Genomic DNA, 25624 nt, shown 5'->3' on the forward strand with positions numbered 1-25624 from the left:
CACTAGTACTAGAAAGTTCTTGCTTATATTGAACTAACCCTTGCCTCTCAGTGATTTCAGTCTGTTAGTACTAGGTTTGCTTTAGACAGTCACCTATGCAGTTTTAAAAACATTTTAATCTAGTCATGAGCTCTAATGAGTGAGTTTAAGCTAATGCCTCTTTTTTAAAAAATTAATTAATTAAAAAAATTAATTAATATTTTTTTGGCTGTGTTTGGTCTTCATTGCTGCGTGCGGGCTTTCTCTAGTTTCAGCGAGTGGGGGCTACTCTTCACTGCGGTGAGCGGGCTTCTCATTGCGGTGGCTTCTCTTGTTGTGGAGCATGGGCTCTAGGCACGCGAGCTTCAGTACTTGTGGCTCACCGGCTCTAGAGCGCAGGCTCAGTAGTTGTGGTGCAGGGACTTAGTTGCTCCGTGGCATGTGGGATCTTCCCCAACTGGGGCTCGAACCTGTGTCCCCTGCATTGGCAGGCGGATTCTTAACCACTGCGCCACCAGGGAAGTCCCGATAATGCCTCTTAAAATGTGCTTAACAATGATATGCCTCCTAGTAATGCACTTCTGTTATTAACCATAATAAATAAGAAGAATATACTTGTCTTATTTACAATAATGATAATAATATTATGATTTGTTATTATGTACACATCACTTTATATTTTATAAACAAATAGGAACAGCAACATTCCCTGCGTGTGGGTCTCTCCAGGCTGGAGAATAAGTGTGATGTACTGAAAGGAGAAGAGTGGTTGAACTCATCATTTGACTGATTTCAGACTTTTTATTGTTTAATGTTCTGTTAACTACCTACAGCTAAAGGATGAGATGAGACTCAGATGAGACTCCTGAGGGATTTGTCAAGCTCAAGGAAATTAGTGACATCTATTTTTAAACATTATGATCTGTGAAAAATCAGTTTTGCCTTTTACTGTCTTACTTTGACTTAGTCCAAACTTCTCTTTTTGTAGGAAATTAAGGCCCTGTATGAATGGTTGGTCTATGAGAACACAGCTTTCCTACAAAGTTCTCATGTTTTTCATCTTGCAAACCCCCCAAAAAACCAAAAAATTAAAGAACTGGATCTGAGTAATAAATTTTTTTGTGTTTTTTCTCTGTAGAGGACATACACCAGCAATGTGAAGCTTCTAGCTACCTATTTTTCTTCCACTTATGTATCAAGATTGGTTTTCTCATTCAGAGAAGGCAGTAAAATAAATAAAATGAAGTTACCAATGTTTTTATGAAATAAGCATTTCCTCTCTTTTCACACACAATTATAGGAAGTTCATTTAGTAACACTGGTTAAATTTTTGACTCCTGGAGAATGTCTAAGATGACACATATTGTGAATGTGAGGTGAGAACAGGTGAATGGTTTTAGCATGGCAAATTCGGTCATATTGCTCATTATTTATAAGATACACTCAATCTTAAAGGATACTTCAAGGTTTTAAAATAGTAAGAATATCAGTAGTACATTTTGTAAGATAAAGAGATATTAGAACATTTGAACAATAGTTGAAATCTATTTGTTCAAGTTCCCTCACTCCTTGAAATTGAGATAATAGACTTTGGAAGTCAGATTTCAGAAATTTATATTTTGCATGTAAATAGTATACAAAATACTTTTTTAGTATAAGAGGAAAGGCAAGCAATGATTGGGAAAATTTTCAAGGATTTACTTAGCAGTATTTCACAAGCATGTACAGCATCAAAATCAGCTGATGAAATGTCTCAGCTCAAAGGCATCTTACAAAGACATTTTAAAGACGTCAAAAGAGAAAGATGTTATAAAGCGCAAATAAATTAAGAAGTAAATTAGCGTTAATAACAAATTATAAGGAAATTAGAATATTTCCATATTGACCAAAAATCCCAAAATTATTTAAGACTTTTAAAGGAAACAAAATAATTCATGGTGGAAAAAACAGTCAAATGATGTTTAGAGGGAAAAGGAGGACTACAATGTATTAATAATCTGAAGTTTATTGAAACCATAACTGTTTTTAATAGGAAGGTTTAGGTGAAATTTAGAGGTAGAACTAGGTAATTCATAAAATAACTATGGTTTCTTTAAATTTATCAGTCAATTTAAGACAGTTTAGAATAATTCAAAATATAGTCTACTGAAATTATCCCATAACACAGCCTATTAGGTAATTTGACAAATGCGTCATGCTGGAAGTTAGTAGGATATAATTTAATAAACTACTTCTTGCTGGAAAGAATTAATGCAGTTTAATAGAAAATGGTGATTCATCTTTTTGTTCATAAGTACTTAAATCTTACATTGATTTTACTTACAAAAATGATCATAAATAAAAAATATTGACAATTCAGACAAACAAATATTTAACAATTCATAATCTATAAAGCAGAGACTTGCTCATTGTTTTATTATGCAGGGTAATAATGTGAATCCACTTATAACTAGTTAATATCCTGTTAGTATAAGCCTTTTTCCACTAGAAAATATAACAAGACAAATTTTTGAGCTGCAAATACATTTCCTCATTTAATGGCCAGTAATAGCTATAATTAGTTCTGGAACCATAATTCAAGCAAACATTATACGATTATATGATTATAATTAAATAAACAAATATATACACAAAGATATTTGTAAATCTGGCAATAGTAAATAAAGTTATCTTTTTTGAATATCATTACTACCTTTGACTGTAGGTAAAAGTACAAATTTCAATCAGTAGTCTTTGTCACTCTTAGGTTAGGTTGGAACATAAGTGGCAATTTGGAATAGCATATCCTAACGTGAAAGTTTGCTCAAAGACTTTTTTAAAGATAGGTGCACAGAACTAACATAAGTTAATATTAAATTTCAACAAGTGGGTTTGTTTAGATTTTAGAGATATTAAATACAATATATTTATTGAAAGATGGGGAAGGAAAGGTAAGCATGAGACAGGGAAAAGAGCCAAAGAGGAGTGGGAGATAGACAAATAGGCAGAAGAAAGAGTGGCAGTGGTGGAATGGGGCAGGGCAGAGAAGCAGAAGGATAGTCACTGCTAAGATGAGAATGACAGAGAGGGATTTGAGGGGAATTCTCATTTTCTTAGTAGAGTGTCATATAATCAGAAAGCCATACACGCATATACGCATGCCTTTTTACTTCAGTTTATATTTATTAGCAATTTTGGTTAGAATTAAGTTTTAATTGTGATTATTAGACATGAATCAATTGTGAATGAAATGTATATACAGATTTAATTGCACTTACCATTCAATATATCATTCACATTGCCTCAGTTTCATGATTTAATTTTAAAGGACGTAGATTTAAATAATTAAAAATTAGTTACATACCGCTTCAGCCAGTTGAAAGAAACCTGTTGGCATGACACCTGGTGGCAGTCATCTGTAACATGTAATTGGAGAGATGTTTATTTCGGTTCCACTAATTTCCACATGCTAGTTAACATGGTAGAAAAATGATTAAAATATCGAGTGATGGGCTTCCCTGGTGGCGCAGTGGTTGAGAATCTGCCTGCTAATGCAGGGGACATGGGTTCGAGCCCTGGTCTGGGAGGATCCCACATGCCGTGAAGCAACTAGGCCCGTGAGCCACAACTACTGAGCCTGCGCGACAGGAGCCTGTGCTCCACAACAAGAGAGGCTGCGATAATGAGAGGCCCGTGCACCGCGATGAAGAGTGGCCCCCGCTTGCCACAACTAGAGAAAGCCCTCACACAGAAACGAAGACCCAACACAGCCAAAAATAAATAAATAAATAAATAGATAAAAATTTAAAATAATACATACACTTTATAAAAAACAAAAATGAGTGATTATATTAGGCCTTTTTTGTTCTGTGTTCAATGTTCATTAAATACTACAGTGTGCAAGACACTTTACTAGGTATGTAATGGTTTTATTACTGGTTTTGGGTAAATATCTGGGAGTGGAATTGCTGTGTCATAGGGTAAGCACGTAGTAGACATTCCTACTGTCAACCAAAATAAAATAATGCAGGAGGCTGCAGATAAGAAAAGAGTTTATTTGGGGTCTTAATGAAACCATATACAACCCCCTATGTCCCCATCTTTTGAAATAAAAGGCTTTTGGTTTAGTCTCTCAGGTTTTCCCTGAGTCTCAAAAGCTGGTTCAAGAGTTAATGATCAAATGGAACAAGATACAAAGCCCAGAGATAAACCCACGTATCTATGGTCAACTAATCTATGACAAAGGAGGCAAAGATATACAATGGAGAAAAGACAGTCTCTTCAGTAAGTGGTGCTGGGAAAACTGGACAGCTACATGTAAAAGAATGAAATTGGAACACTCCCTAACACCATACACAAAAATAAACTCAAAATGGATTCGAGACCTAAATGTAAGACCGGACACTATAAAACTCTTAGAGGAAAACATAGGAAGAACACTCTTTGACATAAATCACAGCAAGATCTTTTTTGATCCACCTCTTAGAGTAATGGAAATAAAAACAAAAAATAAATAAATGGGACCTAATGAAACTTCAAAGCTTTTGCACAGCAAAGGAAACCATAAACAAGATGAAAAGACAAACCTCAGAATGGGAGAAAATACTTGCAAATGAATCAACGGACAAAGGATTAATCTCCAAAATATATAGACAGCTCATGCAGCTCAATATTAAAGAAACAAACAACCCAATCCAAAAATGGGCAGAAGACCTAAATAGACATTTCTCCAAAGAAGACATACAGATGGCCAAGAAGCAGATGAGAAGCTGCTCAACGTCACTAATTATTAGAGAAGTGCAAATCAAAACTACAATGAGGTATCACCTCACACCAGTTAGAATGGGCATCATCAGAAAATCTACAAACAACAAATGCTGGAGAGGGTGTGGAGAAAAGGGAACCCTCTTGCACTGTTGGTGGGAATGTAAGTTGATACATCCACTATGGAGAACAGTATGGAGGTTCCTCAAAAAACTAAAAATAGAATTACCATATGACCCAGCAATCCCACTACTGGGCATATACCCAGAGAAAACCATAATTCAAAAAGACACATGCACCCCAATGTTCATTGCAGCACTATTTACAATAGTCAGGTCATGGAAGCAACCTAAATGCCCATCGACAGACAAATGGATAAAGATGTTGTGGTACATACATACAATGGAGTATTACTCAGCCATAAAAAGGAACGAAATTGAGTCATTTGTTGAGACGTGGATGGATCTAGAGACTGTCTTACAGAGTGAAGTAAGTCAGAAAGAGAAAAATAAATATCGTATATTAACGCATATATGTGGAACCTAGAAAAACGGTACAGATGAACCAGTTTGCAGGGCAGAAGTTGAGACCCAGGTGGGGATGGTGGTGTGCTGAATTGGGTGATTGGGATTGACATGTATACACTGATGTGTATAAAATTGATGACTAATAAGAACCTGCAGTAGAGACAAACAAACAAACAAACAAAAACGACTAATACTAAACTTTCTTTGGGTTATTTGTATGGAAATATGTTAATATAAATGTTTCAGACATTACATGAAATTTCTAAAAATCTTGTATGTTCTGGTATAATGTTATAAGTCATAATTCTAGTTATTACTTTAAAATGTATATCTCAGAAATAAAAAAAAATAAAAAGAGTTAATGATCAGCAAATGTGAAGATGCAGAAACAAAGAATAGCTGTTGAGCTGAGAAACTGGTAACAATTTAGACGATAAATCAGCCACGTAGCAGAGTCACTGAACTCCCAGTTCCCTCAAAGATATAAAGGTCTGACACACATTCCAAAGTTGTTTTTACAGGAACTAGACCCCTACCAGATGAAAATTGCTGACCAAAAGCATGTAGACCCCAGACCAGTTGAAACCTGAAGATTGATGATGCTGGAAACTTCACCTTGATGTCAACCAGTCCTGGAATTGAGCACAAGCTAATCAGGCACCTGCAGCCCTCTCTCTCACACTGCCTTTGAAAACCCTTCCCCGGAAGCCACTGGGGAGTTCCGGGTCTTTTGAGCCTGAGCTGCACATTTTCCTTGCTTGGTGCCCTGCAAATAAACATTACTTTCCTTCACCACAACCCGGTGTCAGTGTATTGGCTTTGCTGCGCTTAAGACCCAAGTCCAGATTCAGTAACATTACGAATTGCGGTTCGGGAGACACAGACTCTGGTAACCCTGAAGGAGGGAAACTGGAGCAGTCACTATACTCAGTAATGACAATGACAATGACTCTGATCTCTGTTCTGGAAGCTTCATGGTTGCTTTCGGGATAACAATGAAGAAATATAGAGAGTAAAAATGTATCAATTTTGCTGACAAAGATGGGTTCCTGTTTGAAACTTGGTTTGCTGAGAGAGACAGAGGAGATCCTCACAGGCTGGCAGGATTTGAGAGAAGTCCACAGAAACCAGTAGCAGACATGTTGAAAGGACTGAGACATTTGTTGGCTGAGGACTGGGAGGTAGGATTGGAAAGAGCAGTCTAAATGGTGCTTTTGGTTTTGGCTTTCTATTCCAGGCTAGGGAAGAAAGGGTCCAGGCATTCCCGAAATTGGGCTGTGGGTGGTAGAGAATGTTTGTTAGAAGTCTCTGTTGCTCTCTCCTCTATGCTACATGAGAAAGAGCAGGAATTCCCAAAGGTAAGAAACAATAGAGAGAAAGCATTAATTAGATCCCCAAACTGAAGCAAGTCTTTGGGCTTTGCAGCTGTTGAGCTGTTTGAACCTGAAAGGAGATATAGCTCACTTATTCATGCAGAAACACTTTATCTGCTTCCCCCAATGGCCCACGCCCCTTCTACCTTGATCTTGACTGACTTAAGTTTAGGGGTAGTGCTCGGGGCTTCTTGTCACTAGCAGATGGGGGTAGCTCTACACACCCATCCCTTTATGCCAGGGAACTTCAGGAGGGGAGGAATTTAAATGTTAATAATCTGTTGGAATTTAAATGTTAATAATCTGTTGGTGTCTATGTGCCTAGTTCTGGGGCAGGAAGGGGTGTGGGACTCAGTGATGGACAATAAAGGAACCAAGAATGTAAAATGTGAAGCCATGGTTCTATGTGAGAGGACATAAAGAAACAGTCCAGTCACAGCCCAGGTGCTGGGAAGTACACAGGCATGGAGTCAAAGAAAAAAAGAAGGGAAGAACCTCTCTATTTATCCTCCTCACCTACACTGTCACTGCAGCCACTTCTCCCAGTAGGGAGATAATAGCTTACCCTGGCAGCTGTGACTGTAATCTTTGAAATGCTAAGTTAACTCTTAGGGCTTTGAGCAAAACTTGAAGAAAAGAAAAACAAGTTTAATAAAAAGACTGTATTTTTTATTTTTACATATGCATGGGCACCTTCACTGGAAAATGAAGACCCAAAGAAGCAATCAGAGCTGGATGCTTATGTCCTGGGTTGGACAAGGGATAGTAAACTGTGAGGATGTGACAAGGCAAAGGGGTTTGGGCTAGGGCAGTGAATTGTGGAAAAGTGACTAGAAAGATGAAGGTTAGTTTAACAAGTTCTTTTGTACAGAATTCTCTCAGCTTTGACTTCCCATCTCTGGTGATAAGAATGTCTTCTTTCCTCCTGATACAGAGAGGGCACCTTTCACCTGGGATTTTTATCTCCTCCTTTTAGGAAGAAAAAGGAAGGTCAAAGTGTCCTGCTTGATCTGCTGTTTTTAAGGTGCCTTTAACTCACTCAAAATAACCAATATTCCAAGGGGGCATATTTTGGGATGACATGCTCTGAACCCCTACATTTTGTTGCTGTTAAGTCTGAATGTGTAGTAGGAATTATGTGGTGTTATATGCTTATAATTCCCTACCTTCTTGATGCTAGAGACGGTTGATTATTCCAATCAGGGAAAACTTAAAAGAGAGAAATGTTAGTGGGACATGTATTAGAGACAGAATGAGTCTCCATGACTGATGAGTTATGCTATCAATTTTGTTGAAAAGGAGCCTCTGGAAGTTCTGGTGATGGTGACATGAGAAGATACAGTTTCAGATTATTAAGTAAAATCAAGGTTTTATTTTTTCAACCTTTGTTATGAAAATATTCTTTCTCACAGTTGTTTAGAATTTAGATGTTCAGTCGAAAGTAATCCCCAGTCATTCACAAGTCTTAAGGCTGAAGAAACCTTAATTATTAAAGTATTGTTTCCAGAGCATTAATATGTCATATTAAAAATTGTTTTTGGATATTTATTCTGAAAGATAAATTTTACTTTTATTTGATTCATTAGATAAGATGCCCTCCATTTATAATTAACAGCTAAAGAATTTCTGCAGAGAATGAATACACAGACATTTTAATGAGCATATGTTATTTTCTTGGACCTTTTAAGTTGATGGGATTGATTTTATCCAAAATTGCATAACCCAATTGACAAAGAATATTATAGGATTGTAATACATTTGAGAGGAAGGAAATTTCAAATCATAGAAATGAAATGGAAAGTTAAGTAAATATGTTCAAGTCTACCTAACTCCCACGGACAACATTTTCATGTCGTGTGTTTTATAGTGTCATATCTAATAAATGAATCAATGGATTTCACAGAGATGCTACGACCAATAAAACACTTAAGAAAAACTTACCTTTAAAGAAACAGAATTCTTTCTTTGCCAAATTGGAGAGCTTCGTAATAAGATACCCAAGGATGTGAGATAGAGTCCATTTGGCTTCATAATTCTGTGAAGACACAGAGGTTTATTTGCTATTTATATTTTTCCCTTCTATGGCTTGCTACAAAAATTATTCACAATTTAATCCCCATTTCTCCTTTCTGGAAACTCTCATTTATACTGTATTCTGTTACATTCAAATTAGTGTTAGAATAATTATGTTGTACTCTGTTAGGTAATAAAGCTAAAATTTGCTCTCAGAATTGTATGATTTTTGCTTGGTTTTTGCTGCTAACACTCTGTTCCTATAACTATACATTATTCGAGTTAGTTTTTTCTAATGCTAGGAATTTCTTCATTTCACAACAATGCTATTATTATGAGGAATGGTATTAGGGATGATTAGTTCTAGTTTTCAACAGTGAAATTCCTCTACAACTGTGGAAAGTGGAAACCCAAGCAAATGTAGCTGAACATATGGATATTTGTGATTATCTTATCTATTCATGCAAAAAATAAATATATATTGAACACTGACTAGGAGCCAGGCATTGGTTTACATACTGGCAATACAGATGTAGATAGAGCAGACATAAACTATTTTTGTTAAGAAGCTTACACTCCAGTGGGAAGAGCCAGAGAATAAATAAAATATGTAAGTAAAATATGAAATATATTAAAGGGTGATAAGTCTATGGAGAAGAATCAAGTAGGGGAAGAGAGTGGAGGAGAGGAGGGTGTGTTTGGTTATCTGACTAATGGCTGTGTCTCCCAGGATATGCAGACTACCCGAAAACAGGGACTCTGTCTGCTGTTGCTAGTCACCATATCACAGCGTTTATCATGTGTGGCACTTACCAAGTGTGGAATAAATGGATGGGTAGACTTGGTGTTGAATAAGTCCTCCCCTTGTCCTGATCTACTCTTTCTTTTCCACACTACTTTATATAGTATATAATTTATTTATTTATGTTTATTACCTATTGTTTGCATCACTCGGCTAGAATGTCACCTGCACAAGCAATAAGAATTTTTATCCATTTCGTTCACTGATGGATTTCAAGCACCAAGAACATTGCCTGCCAAGCAGGCAGCAGGATTTAACAAACATTTGTAGAACGAATGAATTTTAATAAGTAATTTCGCTAAGAGGAAACAATGAAATTACTAACTTCTGACACAAGAATTTTGTTTGCTGCTTCTGGTAGGCCAGTTTATTCCTGCCAACAACACACATTCTGATGGCTACTGACAAATTCACAGTGTATGTACTCAAGAATCCCAGGAATAAAATGCTTAAGAAGCTAATCCTGATGCCAAATTCATGTACTTTGGAATAGCAAATGTTACAATGTATTAACTATCTACTCATTCAATTATCAAAGGGACAGTTTCTCCTCTATTCTTAAGATTCTTAAAAGGGAAAAGTGAGGGAAAAGTATGTAAATACATATGAAACAAGACTTGACAGCCATGGTGTGGATGTTTTTCACTGATTGAAAGGTACCAGAGTTTTGTCATTTGAATACAATGATTTAGATTCTTTCCCATCCAGGACACATAAGCCACATCCACAATTTATTTTCTGACAAAGCTAGGGGGATACTTATATTTTAATCCAGGGGTTTCCTTTGGTATCCTAATAAAAGGATCAGAGGTTTTAAAGTGGTGCCATTTACACTTGAAAAAGCCACGGGCAACTCTCAGGTTGCAAAAGAAATGCAACCTGAGAATCACAGTTCAGGAAAATGACACCTGAGAATAAAGGCCCCACGTGAACATAGTTTTAATGGTTAAGGCATAAAAGTCAAGTGCAGAGTATTTTCCTCCCTGGACATCTTGAAACACCTAGTGATTTGTTGACAGCATTTTGGAAACATTTCTGTTCATTATTCATAGATGACTATTGTATTAGATTTTAGTTTCTTAAGGGCAAGACAGAGACTTCTCCTAAATCGCCTACCCAGAGTAATGGGGGGGCGGGCAGGTACTCTCCTAAAAATAGTAAATAACGTCCTTGAAGTCATTTCCAGGTAGAAAACTGTGGGCTAATTTATTTTCATTGAGAAAGTTATGGTCATTTACAGAGAATTTAAAATCACACCATATTACATAATATCTACTGGGCTCAAATGTGAGTTAATTTTCATGATCCTAATTTGCCTCTTTGCTCCTTTTTGTTTTGCTAGGGATTTCTAGAAGAGTCTATGTTTACACTAAAAATTTCTGAGTTCTGTTCCATACTTTGCCTAGTCCTGTGTAATGTGGTATAGACAAGGGTTTTATGGTGAAATAAATTAGAAAACACTATATAAAAATTTCCTTCTGTTAGAGATTTACAAGGCAAGCTAGGATTTAAAAAACTGTAAGAAAGTCTGCATAAATTGACCCCTTTAACCTTGTTTAACTCCACATATCCTGAACTCATTTTTCCTCAGAACTCTTTTTTAATGTAATAATAACTACTTTTTGAATTATAAGATACTATCTATTTTATGACACCTCATTAATTTATGTGCCACTAAGAGAGGAAAACACTGACAGTATGCCTTTGATTTTTAAGACCCACTTAAATATACAGTTGACAAAACACAAACTCAGGAAATAGTACTTAATCCTATATAATGAAATGGAGATATATATTCTAGAACTGAAATATTAAAATTTTTAAATATTAAATTATTTTTGTCCATTTTAGTAATTTTGGTAAGTCTATCGATTCTTTTATAGATTTCCATGAACTGTGAGAAGCTATCCTCTGAATTCTGATATAAATGTATTTAATAGTATGCTACCATACTGCCACGTACATTTCTTTAATCACAATTGTAACTTCACATATCACAGTTCTAGCTCTCTGTGATTTTTCGAGTGTAAACTATGAGACTTACAGGCAGTATTAGGAGAGGGCACCTTAAAGAAAACTCCAGGGCCAACAGGAACCACATCAACCTGTCCTCACTGATCACCCATGATAAACTTCATTACATATCACGTTCCTTTAATCCTCCTCATGGCGTTTGCATGCGTGAGTTTCAAATTTGAGTTTTAACAACGCCAGGTAGGATCCATATCTTCATTTCTCTGTATCTCCCCACCACGTCCACTTTGTATAAGAGTAGGGTCATTACAAACCTTATTTATTAACAAGAGAACACTTTTCTCCATGCAGTGGCCAAGTGGAAATATCTCTTATTTGCAAAATCCATATTATATTACTATGGTTGTTAGCAAATCATACCTTCATTTGCTTATTTGTAAAGATTTTTGTTTGTTAAAATGAATAATATAATTCTATACAGATGTTAAATCAGAAAAGCCACACAATCTGCTGGTGCTATAAAATATGTCATTTTAATAATTAAGATACATAAATAAAGTGTTTATGACAGAAACAATAAAGTTGTCTCTCAATTCTGTACAAACACTGAATTTCCAAGTAATTTGTAAGGAATATATTCATCCTATTACATTCAAAATAATGGTTGAACAATGATGATTATCATTTTTTTCTTTTTATATTCTATGAATTCACACACTAGTAATACAGTATTACAGTGTTTGATAATCTTGATAATATGAAATAAAATTCTTCTAATGGTATGTAGAAAATAAAAATAAAATAATTAAAAGTCATTTGTATAACTTTTTATGAAAACAAAATAATTAATATTTTTTCTGTAAAAATAAATTATGTACTTTATTCTGAAACATCATTCTATTAAAGTGTTTAGAAAATAGTTACATTCACGTTTTGGCAGTGTGCTCAAACATTTGCCATTCCCTTATGCATGATAAAGTGAGGTGTAAGCTGTTCACATGTGAGAAAAACAGCTTATTTTCACAGGAAAGGAAATGATATATGAAATAGAATTAATTAAAAAAACCCAAGTGTCCTATGATAGAGATACAAAAATTCACTAAGAAAAAAATGTTCTTCAAGGCCTTTGAGGTGATGCAACCTTTGACTACACTTCATCAAAGGTGGTTTTTAATCATGCTGCCCTGTAACTTCCATCAAAGTAGCGTGTCCATCAACTGCAGGTTACAGTCTAATGTTATAATTTAAAGCATAGTGTTTGGTCAATTGACTGAAGCACAACAGCTGGACTCGTCACTGACCACCTTTTATAAAGGAGCAAGAGAAACAAACATCTCCTTTCTGCTCCAAGCATGGCTTCCAAGAGTAGCACCTTTGGCACTGAGCACAAGCTTTCCAGGTGGCAGAAGTCTCTGGAGTAGCACGACCCGAAAACAGCGATGTTGATGGCAGGGATCCTACTGAGCCAAACATGCTGGTTCACCTAGAAAACTGGTGAAAGACTAAGTACTGATTTAAGTTTAGCCAGACAGGAAAAAATGTGTACCTATCCACGAGGAACGCCCAAACGGCAATTTGTAAATGAGCCTGCTTTCTGCTGTTTCTTCTTTGTCTTACTTTTCTTCTGCTTTTTCTCAGTCTTATTTTTGCGTAGCTTCTGTTTCATCTTCTCCTCTTTATACCATGGTCCCCAGACTCCCCCATTGAGCCGAGGGTTACTTTTGGGGTCTTTGGGGGGGTACCTGACAGGCACCGCGGTCTTGTTGAACTGTGAGAGCCTCCGCAGGAGCTGCCTCACGACCCCGGGATACCTGTTAGAAAGGTCCACTCTCTCGTAGGGGTCGGCTGTGATGTTGAACAGCCACACGCTTTTGCCGGTTGACAACGTAATCCGTTCGTTATGCCACCGGTTCGGCCCGAGGTTGCTGAATGACTGAGGGGGCACCCAGTCACTGTAGCCGGGGTTCCCTGTGAGCAGTTTCCAGTGCTGCACTCTGATGGCCGACTGGATGGCAGTGTTCCAGATCCCATAGCCTGCCGCCCAGGAGCCATTTTTCGCCTTGGTATAAATGGGGTCGATGTTGTGCAAAATATCTATTCGGGGAGAACGAAGGCCTTCACTTATGGTCTCCCAGACGTCATAGCCATCCAGTTGAATGTCCTCGTCAATTTGTCCTTCAGCCAGTGAAATCAGAGTGGGGTACCAGTCAGTGATGTGCACAAGCTCCTTACACACTGTTCCCTTGTTTTTCAGAAGTGGGCTGTGCACGAAGCCAACAGCCCGGATCCCCCCTTCCCAGTAGGTTCCTTTGCTACCTCTGAGGGGCCAGTTACTTCCTCCTGCGGTGGGCTGGCCGCCGTTATCTGAAGAGTATATGATAATGCTGTTGTTATAGAAACCATATGTCTTTAGAGCCAGGGTCACATTGTTGATTGCTTCGTCTAAGCAGGAAAGCATGGCAGCATACCTGCGCCTGTTTATGTTGATAATGGATCTGTAGTGTTCAAAATACCTGCCAGGGGCTTGCAGTGGAGAGTGCACAGCTTGGTAGGCAATATATAAAAATATAGGCTTTCTGGGGTCACGGGAAGCTAAGATTTGTTGCACTCTCTGAGTGTACATATGTGTGGAGTATATGCCATTGTCGTAGTCCCAGGCAGCATTGTCATTTTCGTACAAGTCATAGCCACACATCCTGGGACTGTCACATTTGTAGTGTGTATAGTAATCGCCACTTCCCAAGAGGGAACCAAAAAAGGTATCAAATCCTCTCTTGGTGGGCATACATTCTTTTCTATAAAAACCCAAATGCCATTTTCCAACCATATGTGTTGAATATCCAACCTCTTTCAGCTTCTGAGGTAGGGTTGCATTGTCCAGAGGTAAGCAGTTGGGCTGTGTAGGTCTTATGATAGAATGTTGAAGTCCGGTATGTATCTGATACCTTGACAAAAGAGTAAAAATTGTGTCAGTGCAGGATAAAAGAGAGGTTCCACATAAAACAATGATTCTTAAATTAAACAATGTTTCTATGAAGAGAAATGTTACCCCAAATAAAATATGAGCAATTCAGTATATTCTACTGTTGCTCAAAAGTCCTACCCTAATTAGCTACATATTTAACATTTGAAATGCATTTGAATCAGTACTTTTGAAACTAAGGTTTCACCACCTATCTCAAAGTCTTTTTAAAGTTCTTATAACATAATTAATCTGAATAAACTTTAATCTTTTAATTAATCACATGACATAACAAACTAACATGAGAAAGGAAAGTATATAAATTTCAGAGTGTTTGTAACCGAGCAGGATCCTATGGAGCCTTCTCAGGAAAGACCCCACCTCCCAGCCCCCTCCCACCATGCCATGTCCTCTGCCTGCTTCTTGTTCTCAGAAAAACTTTAGCCTCCTAGGCCTTCCCCAAGTTCCAAAGAATAAGTTTAATCAGAGAAGTGAGAAAATGTAGAAACAAAGGAAAACAGTCAAGCAAGACAAAATAATAATAGTTTAGCCATTAAACAAAGTCAAGGGCTTTTAGTTCCTCCTCAAGGGCTAGAGATTATATTCTGACCCATATCTTTGAACTATTTTGTCGATTCTGAAACCCCCACCAGGTGGGAGAAGTTAACTGTATGCTGCCCACAAGCACATAGACCCCAGACTGGTTGGAACCAGAAGGTTGAAGATGTTGACTCCTGGTTACCTCACCAACAACCAATCAGAAGAACGTCTATGAGCTGATCACACACCCCACAACCGTCTCCCTCACTGTGTCTTTAAAAACCTTTCCCTGAAAGCCATTTCAGGGTCTTTTGAGCACTAGCTGCCTAGACTCCTTGCTTGGGGACTGCAGTAAGTGCTGCATTTTCTTTCACCACAACCTGGTGGCAGTAGACTGGCTTTACTGGGCACTGCGCACAGGTGAATGGACTCAAGTTTGCTTTGGTAACATGTTGTTGTTATTGTTGTTGTTGTTTTTGGTCTAAGGACCTCACATTAGTTCCTAAATCATTTTCTGAAATAATTTATTTCCACCTGATTAGGAAGAACTAAACATTCATGCAAAAATTATACAAAAGTCTCCTGTTTGATTGTCAAAACCTGTTAAATCTCTGTAACGAGAAAGAGAATATTTCTGACTCACAATACACTATTGTTGAAAAGCCATTTTAGAGTAAATCTTTTAGCTAATGCTACAGAAGAATTACATTTTTCCAAAAACAGCAGGAAATGAATCATTTCATATGTTTCCCACAGTGTCTCCTTTTTAAGAAAATTATATTCACTTACAATTTAGTCTAAGAAAACAAGGTAACCCTTTCTATACATTAAAATTAAGCAGTTGTTAATTTCTGGCATTGTTCTCTTCCCAAGGATATTTTGCCAAGGGACTTTTTTCCAGAGAATGGTATGAATTTTCAATTGGGTCAAGATGTGCCCATTAGTTCATGCCATTTTAAAAGTGATTAATATCTATAGTTATTACATAAGTTTAAAAAGACTTTTTAAATAGGAACTATAGAGATTCTGAGAAAATGAAGTTTTCAGAGAGTGTTAGTGTAAAAGTAAAAATATTCTTGGAATCAAATTACAAAGAGTAATATTGAGATCAAAAAGAATTTTGTTTTCCAAATTGATTCAACCTGAAAGGTCAACGTATTACACATGTCTTTGGTGAATAGTTCAATTTATTTTTAAATGTTCAAATGATAGTATAATGCACCTGCAAGTTCTTTCAAAGTGTCAACTGCAGTAACAGGCTGATGGTTTCATAGAAGTTGTAGGGATGTCCGGTCACTAACACAAGGCAGCATTCATATGGGTCCTGTCTACACAGCTGATCATTTGGCTGTCAAAGTTCACAATTAACACAGTTGTGGTAATTTAAGCAATAAATTCCCGAAGAAATAAGCTTTTTATAAGTATTATTTAGCACTAAATTCATAAAGTGTTATTGCTCTTGATAATTATTGATTCAGTTCAGGATCATTCACTTCTGAAACAACTAATTTTTGTATAAATACATGACAAATTGGTAACACCTATCAATATAAACATTGAGGATATTTAAAAAGGAGAAATCTGTATGATGTAAGAATTTGGGGAAGGATTTGTGGGCATGGGTTACTAATTACCTTATGCAGAAAATGTACCTGGCCAGAAATCTACTCAAGTCATTGAACAGCTAACCAATTAAAGTCTTTCTAATTAAATTGGGCATTTTTGCACCTAGTACTAAAGGCAAAGGGAATTGAGGCTTTTGAAATTATAAAATAGAGAAAATGTTCATACAAAAAGAGTAGGAAAGAAGAGGGCTGCTGCTTTCAGAAGATGGTACAGTGTTAGCAGATAAATAAGAGAGTTCAGCGCTATTGATCAACTATGTGGTTTCTGTCTTCTCCAGAATAGGATGGTTTTCATATTGGAAAATTTAGAATCAACAATATAAATGTTTGGCAGCAGTTCCTAACAGAAGAGAGCTTTTCAGAGCAGCTCCTGCTTAAATGAGTTCAAGCCTGTAGGGCCAAACAGGAGGGAGTATGAGGTAAAATTGGAGGCAAGGGTTAAGGGTATAGGTTTTGGGGTCAGACATAACTGGGTTTGAATTTGCTCGACTGCTTATTAGCTGTGTGACTTGGGGCAGTATTTATCCCCTCTGATCCTCAGCTTCCTCATTTGTAAAACAGGGATAATAATACATATTGGGCTGTGGTAGCATCAAAAGAGAGCACAGAGTCTGGTAAGGAGAGTACATTCAGTAAATGATAGCTTTTATTATTATTATCCCAGAGTTCTGAATCATATGTTACTAACATATTTCTTTAAAGTTTTATAATTTATAGGCCTTATTTCACATGCATTATTTCATTTAGTCCTCATTACAACAGTGAGAAGTAGGATTCTTTACGTTCATTTTATAGATGGAGGATAGAGACATAGAGATGTCCCCCAGCTCCCCAGCCTGCCCCACCAGGCTGTGAAACATGTTCCTGAACAACAAGGGCTAAGCCTGATGCTTTCTCTAGTCTCTTTAAGAGTTAATTCCTCTACTTCTTGAAAAATCAAGGAGCAGAGGAAAGATGCCACGTCAGTCTTGAGAAGTGAATCTGTTCTAACTTTCTAATTAAAGATAGGAAGAATTTATCAACCAAACAGTGAGGCTTATGCTGATCCCCCAAAATTTTGAGAACAACTTTTTAAGTAGATAATTTGTGAGCATTAAACAAACAAACAAACAAATTAGGTAGGATCAAAAGAAAAGTCCTGCCAAGTTAGCTTCATTTTCTTTTTTAAAAAAGGATCAGAATTAGGAAAATAGCTCAGGAAAATGATAGGCATTTGAAAAATCTGCCCATGATTCTTTTCTTATAAAATAACAGAAAATCAACTGTATGACAGCACTATATATTTGTGATAAGAATGATAATCTTACACTTTCATACCAGTTAATTGCATACAGAAACTTTTCATTTACGTGATATTCTCTGGCTTCTACAACAGTGTGGAGCAGGCAGGGCGGCTCCATTTATTAGTTCCATCTAACAACAACAATAACAACAATAAAAGGACACTGAAACTCAGAGTAATTTAGTGGCTTTCCCAAGTTTTACAGCTGTAAATCTTGGGTTCTATACTGGAATCCAGATTTTTGGTTTGGAGACTCACATTGTACACTCACAGCTAACTGAACAGTTAGACCCATGTAAAGTTTGGGTTAATTTATTTGCATTAATCTTCAGTATTTACTCATTTCCGTAGCTAAGTTATATTACTGAGTGTATAACGTGTGCTAAGAATTAAGTTTTTATTTTGTTCTGTTTCTCCCCCTGCCCCCAGAGCTGTTATATTACAAAGTGGGTTGTAAGTAAAGATCCTACTGGCAATGAGGGTGACATGAAGCTAAGAGTTCTCTGAACCCTGGGATCAGATGGAGACAGTGCTGTCAGTCATGAAGAACAGCATCGAATGCTAAAAAAAATTTTTCTTTCAGGAAGGAGATGGTTGGGGTGTAGGGAAGATCTTGATAGAGTTTTTGGCTTTTCAGTGACATTGACTTGGCAGCAGCAACTAGCTGGAAGACTAATCACATAATTCTTCAAAATAAACTAAAAAATAGTATATTAATTAATATTAACTGATTAACTGGTTGAGAATCTCCGATCTGGAAAGTAGTTTCTGGAGCAGCACACTGGGCCCTTTCTTTGGCTTCAACTCATTGATTATTATTATCCACGACTTGAGTAAAGAAATAGAAGATATGCTTAATATCTAAGAGGAATAGTTAAAAGTGGCATAATGAAGATCCAAAGTAATCTAAATGACCCGAAATGTTGTTGAAACAGATGATAAAATGTACATAGAAAGTTAAAGAAGGGCTTAAAGACTGAAAGGGAATATGTCAAAAAGATGTAGAAACCTGAATTAAGGGGCTCTTAACTGGCCAAATCTGGGACAATGCAAGCATCAAAATAAACAGTAATAAATTACACCCACTGAATAAAATAGGAAACCCTGAGTCCATACTAATATAAGTAAATAAGTAAATAGGAAAAGTTTGGTATGCAATGGGATATTGATACAGTCTCAAAGTACCTCCCCACAAAACACTTATTAATTATATATATGGAAAAGAGTAACCACACACTGGAAGTGCTTGATAAACACCATATTAATCAAGTGATCAAAGTTAACATCATCAGTAATCAGGATAAATCAACATAATGTGCCACCAGATAGGTGCAATGAGAAGAATATAGCATTGTTTCTACAGTGTTCCACCCTAAGGTACACAATCTGAATCTAATTCTCAGTAAATATCAGGCAAAACTAAACTTGAGGGACATTCTACAAAATAACTGACCTAAAATCTTCAGAAGTATTATATAAGTATATAAGTATTATAAGTATTATATAAGTCAAGGTTATATAAGTCAAAGAAGGACTGAGGAACTCTTCCAATTTGAAAGAGACTAAGGAGACATGAATAAATGTAACACGCGATTCTGAATTGGAATGGTTACAATAAAGGACATACTTGGAGAACTGGCAAAACTGAAATGGGTTTTGAGGACTAAATAGGAATAATAATGTTCTCCTGTTTTAGATAGTTCTTTTGTGGCTAATGTAGGAAAATATCTTTGTAGGACATATACACTAAAGTACTGGAGATGATGGGGCATCAGGTTGGCAATTAACTCTCAAATGGTTCAGGAAAAAATGTTATTTGTGTTGTACTTGTGCTGTACTTGAATTTTTTCTGTAGGTATAAGATAGTTTCAAAATTTTAAAAAAATGTGTAAGAAAATCTAAATGGGATAAACGAAAGGCACTACATGTTATTTAAAAAAAATCAACTGTTTACATGTTAGTTATATAAGACTATGTAAATAGATGTGGGAAGTTGGATCTATCAGACTATGAATTTAATAAAAAGCAAAAAAGAAAAATAAGAGCTAAAATATATACACTGTACTAATTTATAAACATTATAGAAACTTATACAAAAATAGAAATTAAAACAGATGAGATAAAAATAAATATAAATAGAATTTCTGGTATTTCTTCTTGCATTCTAATGAATCATCTTGTGTTGTCCTAGGGTGTCAGGACTACAATTTGTAGATCGTTGGTATAGGAAGGAGATTGTACGGAGATGAAAATCAAAGCACAGAGTTTTTTTTTTTTTTAAGGCTATTAAAGTAGTTTGGGTCAAAGATGATGGTGGCTTGGACTACCATCTAGTGGCAGTAAAAATGGAAGTAAGTGGATGGATCAAATGTATACTTTGGACTTAGAACTGATAGGACAATTTCAATGAGGGGAGGGAGGATAACGGGAGAGGAAAGGGAAAAAAATCAAGAATGACTTCTAGATTTGTGGCTTTCATAATTCGGTGAATAGCAGATGCACCAGCTGGTCTCTGTTTTATTCCAAAGTATATAATTGGGACTAATGGGTAACATTACAAGGAGGCAGATTTCAATTCAATGCAAAAAATAAAAAATAAAAAAATTCTCAAAAAGAAAAGAAACAAAGACCAAAAAAAAAAAAATAGGTTAGATGATCATCTACCAAAGATTCTGTAAAAGACATACCTGAACTGGAAAAGAAGTACTAAGTGACCTCTAAGGTTCCTTCTATAAAAATTCATGGGTCAAGGACTATAGCTTGGTGTTTCCATAAAGAACTCCATACAACCTCAGAGCAGCTTTACAAAACCAAGTTTATAATATTTATGTACAGATATTTGATAAAGAGGTTTCCACAATGCATCAACATATATTTAACTTCTTTCTTTGATAACATAAAGTTAGATTAAAAAATAGGTTTTTCACATAATGTATTCTGAATACATACTGTAATCATGTTTGCTAAAAAATAAACTAATTTTGAAATTTAGTGGATTTTTTTGGTCTCCACCTGGCTACCATGTGAAGAAAATTCCATATGAACAACAGTAAAACTAGAGTTGATGCCAATTCTGCTTAAAACAATAGCTATCATTCTCACTTTCCGGCCAACTTACAAGAAAAAAGCTAAGTGAGCCTTTCAGCTTGGCATTAGAATATGTGAAGAGTTTTGTAATCTTTTAAAATATTAATTTATATTACTGAGTGCTGGCAGTGGCAGTAGTTTTTGAATTCTCCTTTTTCTAATAATATCTAATACAATATTATTATTTTAATCCAATTACATATTTAATGTATCCTTGTAAGTACAAACACTTACAAGGATAAAAAATGAATCCTAATAGTTTCATTCAGGCTCTAAAATCCAGGATGGTTAGAGGGTACAAAAGCAGCCAACAGTGCAGTAGAAACTGATATTTTGAAGGGAAGGAAACAGGTATAACTGACTATAGTTTACGAATCAAATGTCACACAGATATTTGTAAGTTAGAAATATATAACATTTTCTATATGCTGAAAGGAGTTCCTTTATTACTTTCTTCCAAAGACTTTTTTATCTCAAAGACTATAATTCTATTTATAGGCCTTAATTTCATTATTTAGTACTTATATACTCTGGTGGGAGGTGGAGGTTGTGGAGGGGTGTCATACCAAGTCTATGCCAAGTTTTTCATCTCATGAACAAATATCCACTCATTTATGAGATGAAAACTAGGCATAGTTTAGAATGAATTACTTAGTTAACACTCTTTCACCCACCACGAGTCACACACTGCTAGCTTTGGGGGTCACAAAGTTGAATAAGATGAGTCCTGCTCTCAAGGAACTCAGTCTATGTGAGATGCAGACGACAATCAGAGGATTATCATGACAGGAGTAAATGCTACAGCAAAGACAACCACAGCCTTCTCTGAGTGCTCATAGCAGGGTCAGGAAATGCTCTCAGAAGGGACCATGTTAGATCTGAATGCATTCACAGGAGTATCTGGGTGAATCTGGGAAAAGGACAGACATTTCAAACACTTGCAACAACATGGACAAAAGCAAAGTCACAGGGGAACATGAATCAGAGACGATTCTTGAGGGAGGAGGAGCCATCCAGGTAAAGGGCTGAAAGGAAGGCAAAGAGCATTTCAGTAAGGAGTGGGATGTTCAAATAGAAAAAGGGAGAGAGAATTTGGCCCTCTGTGGATCAACAGATCAGAACAGAGATTCAGACATATCTTGACAGGAGATGAGAGTATATAGACAAGTAGGTGCCAAATTACAGAGAGCTGTATTACAGCCTACAGCTGTACTAAGATTTTTGTACTTAATGTAGAGCTCATAGGAAGCCACAGAAATGCTTTTGAAAAAAGAATAACATAAGTTTTGCGTTAGAAAAAGCACTCTGGCTGTAGTGTGAAGAATGCATTGGAATGCAACGGGACTTAGGCAAGGGGATTTGCCCTAATCTAAGAGATAAATGTTGATAGTCAAAACTGAGATGGGTGACAGTAAGGATGAGAGAAGAAGATTAGAGATTATAAAGAGGGACATTTAATAGGGTTACAGACTGTATGTGGAGAGCATGGGACAGAGGAATGTTGAGAATGAGTCCAGAATGTCTGGTCTGGGTGGCTGAGAGAAAGGAGGCTTCTTCCACTAAGAAATTCAGGAAGAGGAACAGGGATGAGTGGGAGACGATGAATCCTGCTCTTCATTAAGCTGGAGGCACCTGTAAGATACCCATCAGGAGGTGTACAGGATGACATAACATAAAGATCTGAGACTACTTAGCATGTAGGTGGTATGTGAATTCACAGGAGCACATGACACTATCTACAGACAGAATGGAGACTGAGCGCCAAGGAAATAATACCATCATTTAGAAGAAAAGCAAGGAGCACCAGCGAAAGAGTCTGAGATGAAACAGCTACTGTGTGAACTAGAGCAGTGGAGGGGAGTTATACAGAGTGGCCTGTATCCCATACTGTGAAGGAGCCAAAGAAGGTGAGAACTGAACAGCGTCAACTGGATTTCACAACAAGCACATGGGAACCGATAAACAATATTTTAGTAGAACGGTGTGGGAAGAAGCCCAGACTTCTGAAAGTTGAGACATGATTGGAAAGTGAAAATGTATAGATGGTGAGCATAGACTACTTCAAGACTATAAATGGAAAAAGAAAAAAAAAAGGAGTATGGAGGGGCTCTAAGCGCTGATGCGGAAAAGTGCTTACGAGGTATCGCTGACTGGAAGGACATCTGGCTATGGCAGAATATCTTATTTATTATTAGCTCTTTATAATAAAAAATGTTAAGTTCTATAAGGGCAGGGACTAGTCACTGCTGTATCCACACCACCTAAAACAACGTTTGGCTCATTATAGGACATCAATAAATATTTTTTGAATGAATGAACAAATAAATGTGAGTGTGCATGTATTCGCTGAGAGAGAAAAAGAAAGAAAAAATGTAAAGATATACACCAAACCCTTGGACATGATTATTTTCAAGGGAATAACAATTGTGGGAGAAGAGGAAGCTTTCACTTTCTGTTATATAAATTTATATATAGATGAAATTTAGATGAATGGGTTTCAAAATAACTAGCTTATTCTACTCAGACTAATTGTTAATATGGGACTAATTTTACCAAGGCAATTAGTTAGCAATTTAAAATAAAAAAAGAAATCTAAATGCCAACTGAATGAAAACACTCATTCATCTTATCAAGGAACGTTTTCTAGTAAGGACATCTACTCAGAAGATTACCTTTAGACCAGAAGAAAGGGGATGGAATGTGCTAAATGAATTCTGTAATTATCCCCTAAAAGCCAGAGAAAATGTCTCCTCTCACTAAGTAAGCAAAGGGATAACTTGTCACATAATTTTAAAAATTCCTACCTTTGAATGGTCTTTGCTGGTCATCGGAGCCTGCTGTTTATCCTTGCCATTGCCTTTCTCATCCACAGAGATTTTGCTACACTGATTACAGTTTTCCTGGTCTCATAAGAAACATGGCTGCAAATCACATGGTAAGTGGTTTCTTTCTGAAAACATTCTTTCTACTCTCATCTATAGTGTGTGTAAATTCTTGGTAGTTTCCATCAAAAAATAAGTTTAGTCCCTAACCAGAGGGACTTTGCCATGACCCCCTTTTTCCATGTTATCTTTTGGAAGTATTCCTTTTAAAGACCCGGACTTTCTACACCCCATTATTTAAAAAAAAATAAAGTTTAATACATAAATTAAAGACTAACAAACATCTATCTAGATGAACATTCACTTATATAGTTAACTGAATCCTCATCTGTAAAATTATTTACAGAGTAAAATTTAAGAGGGAACTCCAGAGGTGCATTTAAAATGATTTAACTTAGACTTTTTCAAGGACACATGTATTCCAAAAAGCAAAGTGTACCCATACTGCCAAAATAAAATTTCTACTTTTCTTGCTATTTTTACTACTACCACAGGGTATTATTAAATCAATTTAGAAAAAATTTGATTTATCTCTTCTATTCTAAACAGAAAATGTGCTTTGAGGTGTAGAACAGAGAACAGCTTAAATATTAAACCACATTTCACATTAGCAACTTTGCCCTGAGACAGGATGTGTTACGGAAAATATCCTTAGCTAATATTCTATTGATATTAGTTAAAATTATTAATGTAAAATGCAGATTCCTTAGGAAAAAATTCTTTTAATTTTTTTGAAAATATGATCTATTCATTTTCCTCTGTATGCATCAGTCTATCATTTATTTAATTCCCCTAGAAATAGGACTGCCATATTTTCAAATGGTGGAAAAGTCCAATGTTTTCTTTGTAGTTCTGACTTTGAAGAAAAAAAAATTATGAAGAGCTTGACATTTCTGTTCACCAGGTGTCTTCTCTAGAAATTAGCCCAACAAAAAAGTGGTAACATTCTTGCATTCTTGAGCAGGATTATCTCCTCCTACCTGTCCTTAGGAATTCTCTTTCAAATAACTGAGTATCTTTGCACCTGAAATTAGCCACACAGAAGTGAAAGTACTTTATGTCAAACTCATGTGGAAGGCATCAGTGTCTTAGCTGCAAGCTATGTGAAAAGAAACTGAAACTCAACGGCTTAGTAGAGAAAATGATGGCAGTCTCCAGAAAAATTTACAAATTTAATTTAATAAAAATTGCATTTATTAAGAACCTACAATATTCCAGGCACTGTACTGTGTGGGGAACAAAAAAGATAGTGAGAATTTATGATAAATAACTCTACGGGGCATATTGTGATATACTAAATATCAAAGTAGAGAATAATTTTTATGTTTTAGGGAAAGTTTCAAAAAGAACATACTTGCTTATTCCTCAAGGCAGATGGCTATTACACTTGAAGTTAATTAGCATTATTTGTAAAGGAACTTTATAATTCTATGCTATAAAGCAATTTCAACTAAAGATAAAGAGAATTATTGTGTAAAACTGTATTAATTGGTATGACTAAATTCTCAAGGCTAGAGCCATGCATTTTCATGTAGGCATCGTTAGAAATAGAACATAGGCACCAATTGACATGTATTAAATAATTTCTTTCCCAAAAGGTAAATTCATGGCCTTCTAATCTATCTGTGACTTTGCCCTTCTATTGGTATCTTTTCTAAATTCTAGTAGTGATGACTATTGATTCTGTCCTAAATACAGATATTGAACTATTTTAAATAGTTTAGGATTTATTATTAAAACGACAGTATTAATAAGCAACTAGTGCTGGCAGATAAGAATGTGGAATTGATATTTTATATTCTGAGCTGTTGAACTATATAAATAGTTAAATGAAA

At 36.1% G+C, this 25624-nt stretch overlaps 1 protein-coding gene across 2 annotated transcripts in view; it reads right to left on the reverse strand.

The window, feature by feature from the left end:
* Positions 1–12151: 12151 nt before the first annotated feature.
* ARSJ (arylsulfatase family member J) overlaps positions 12152–25624 on the reverse strand; it is a 64146-nt gene continuing 50673 nt past the window's right edge. Inside the window, exons 1-3 of one of the 2 annotated variants that reach the window (XM_068543352.1) lie at positions 17048–17103; positions 14819–14827; positions 12152–14356 (exon numbers count right to left, since the gene is read on the reverse strand). In XM_068543352.1, the coding sequence (XP_068399453.1) occupies positions 12958–14356; positions 14819–14827; positions 17048–17088 (1449 nt within the window). In that variant the 5' untranslated portion in view covers positions 17089–17103 and the 3' untranslated portion in view covers positions 12152–12957. Of the gene's footprint in view, positions 14357–14818; positions 14828–17047; positions 17104–25624 lie in introns of those variants that run through there. The other variant, XM_068543351.1, reaches the window with a different exon arrangement.

The sequence above is a fragment of the Eschrichtius robustus genome, chromosome 4, assembly GCF_028021215.1.
Source record: "Eschrichtius robustus isolate mEscRob2 chromosome 4, mEscRob2.pri, whole genome shotgun sequence".
Lineage (NCBI taxonomy): Eukaryota > Metazoa > Chordata > Mammalia > Artiodactyla > Eschrichtiidae > Eschrichtius > Eschrichtius robustus.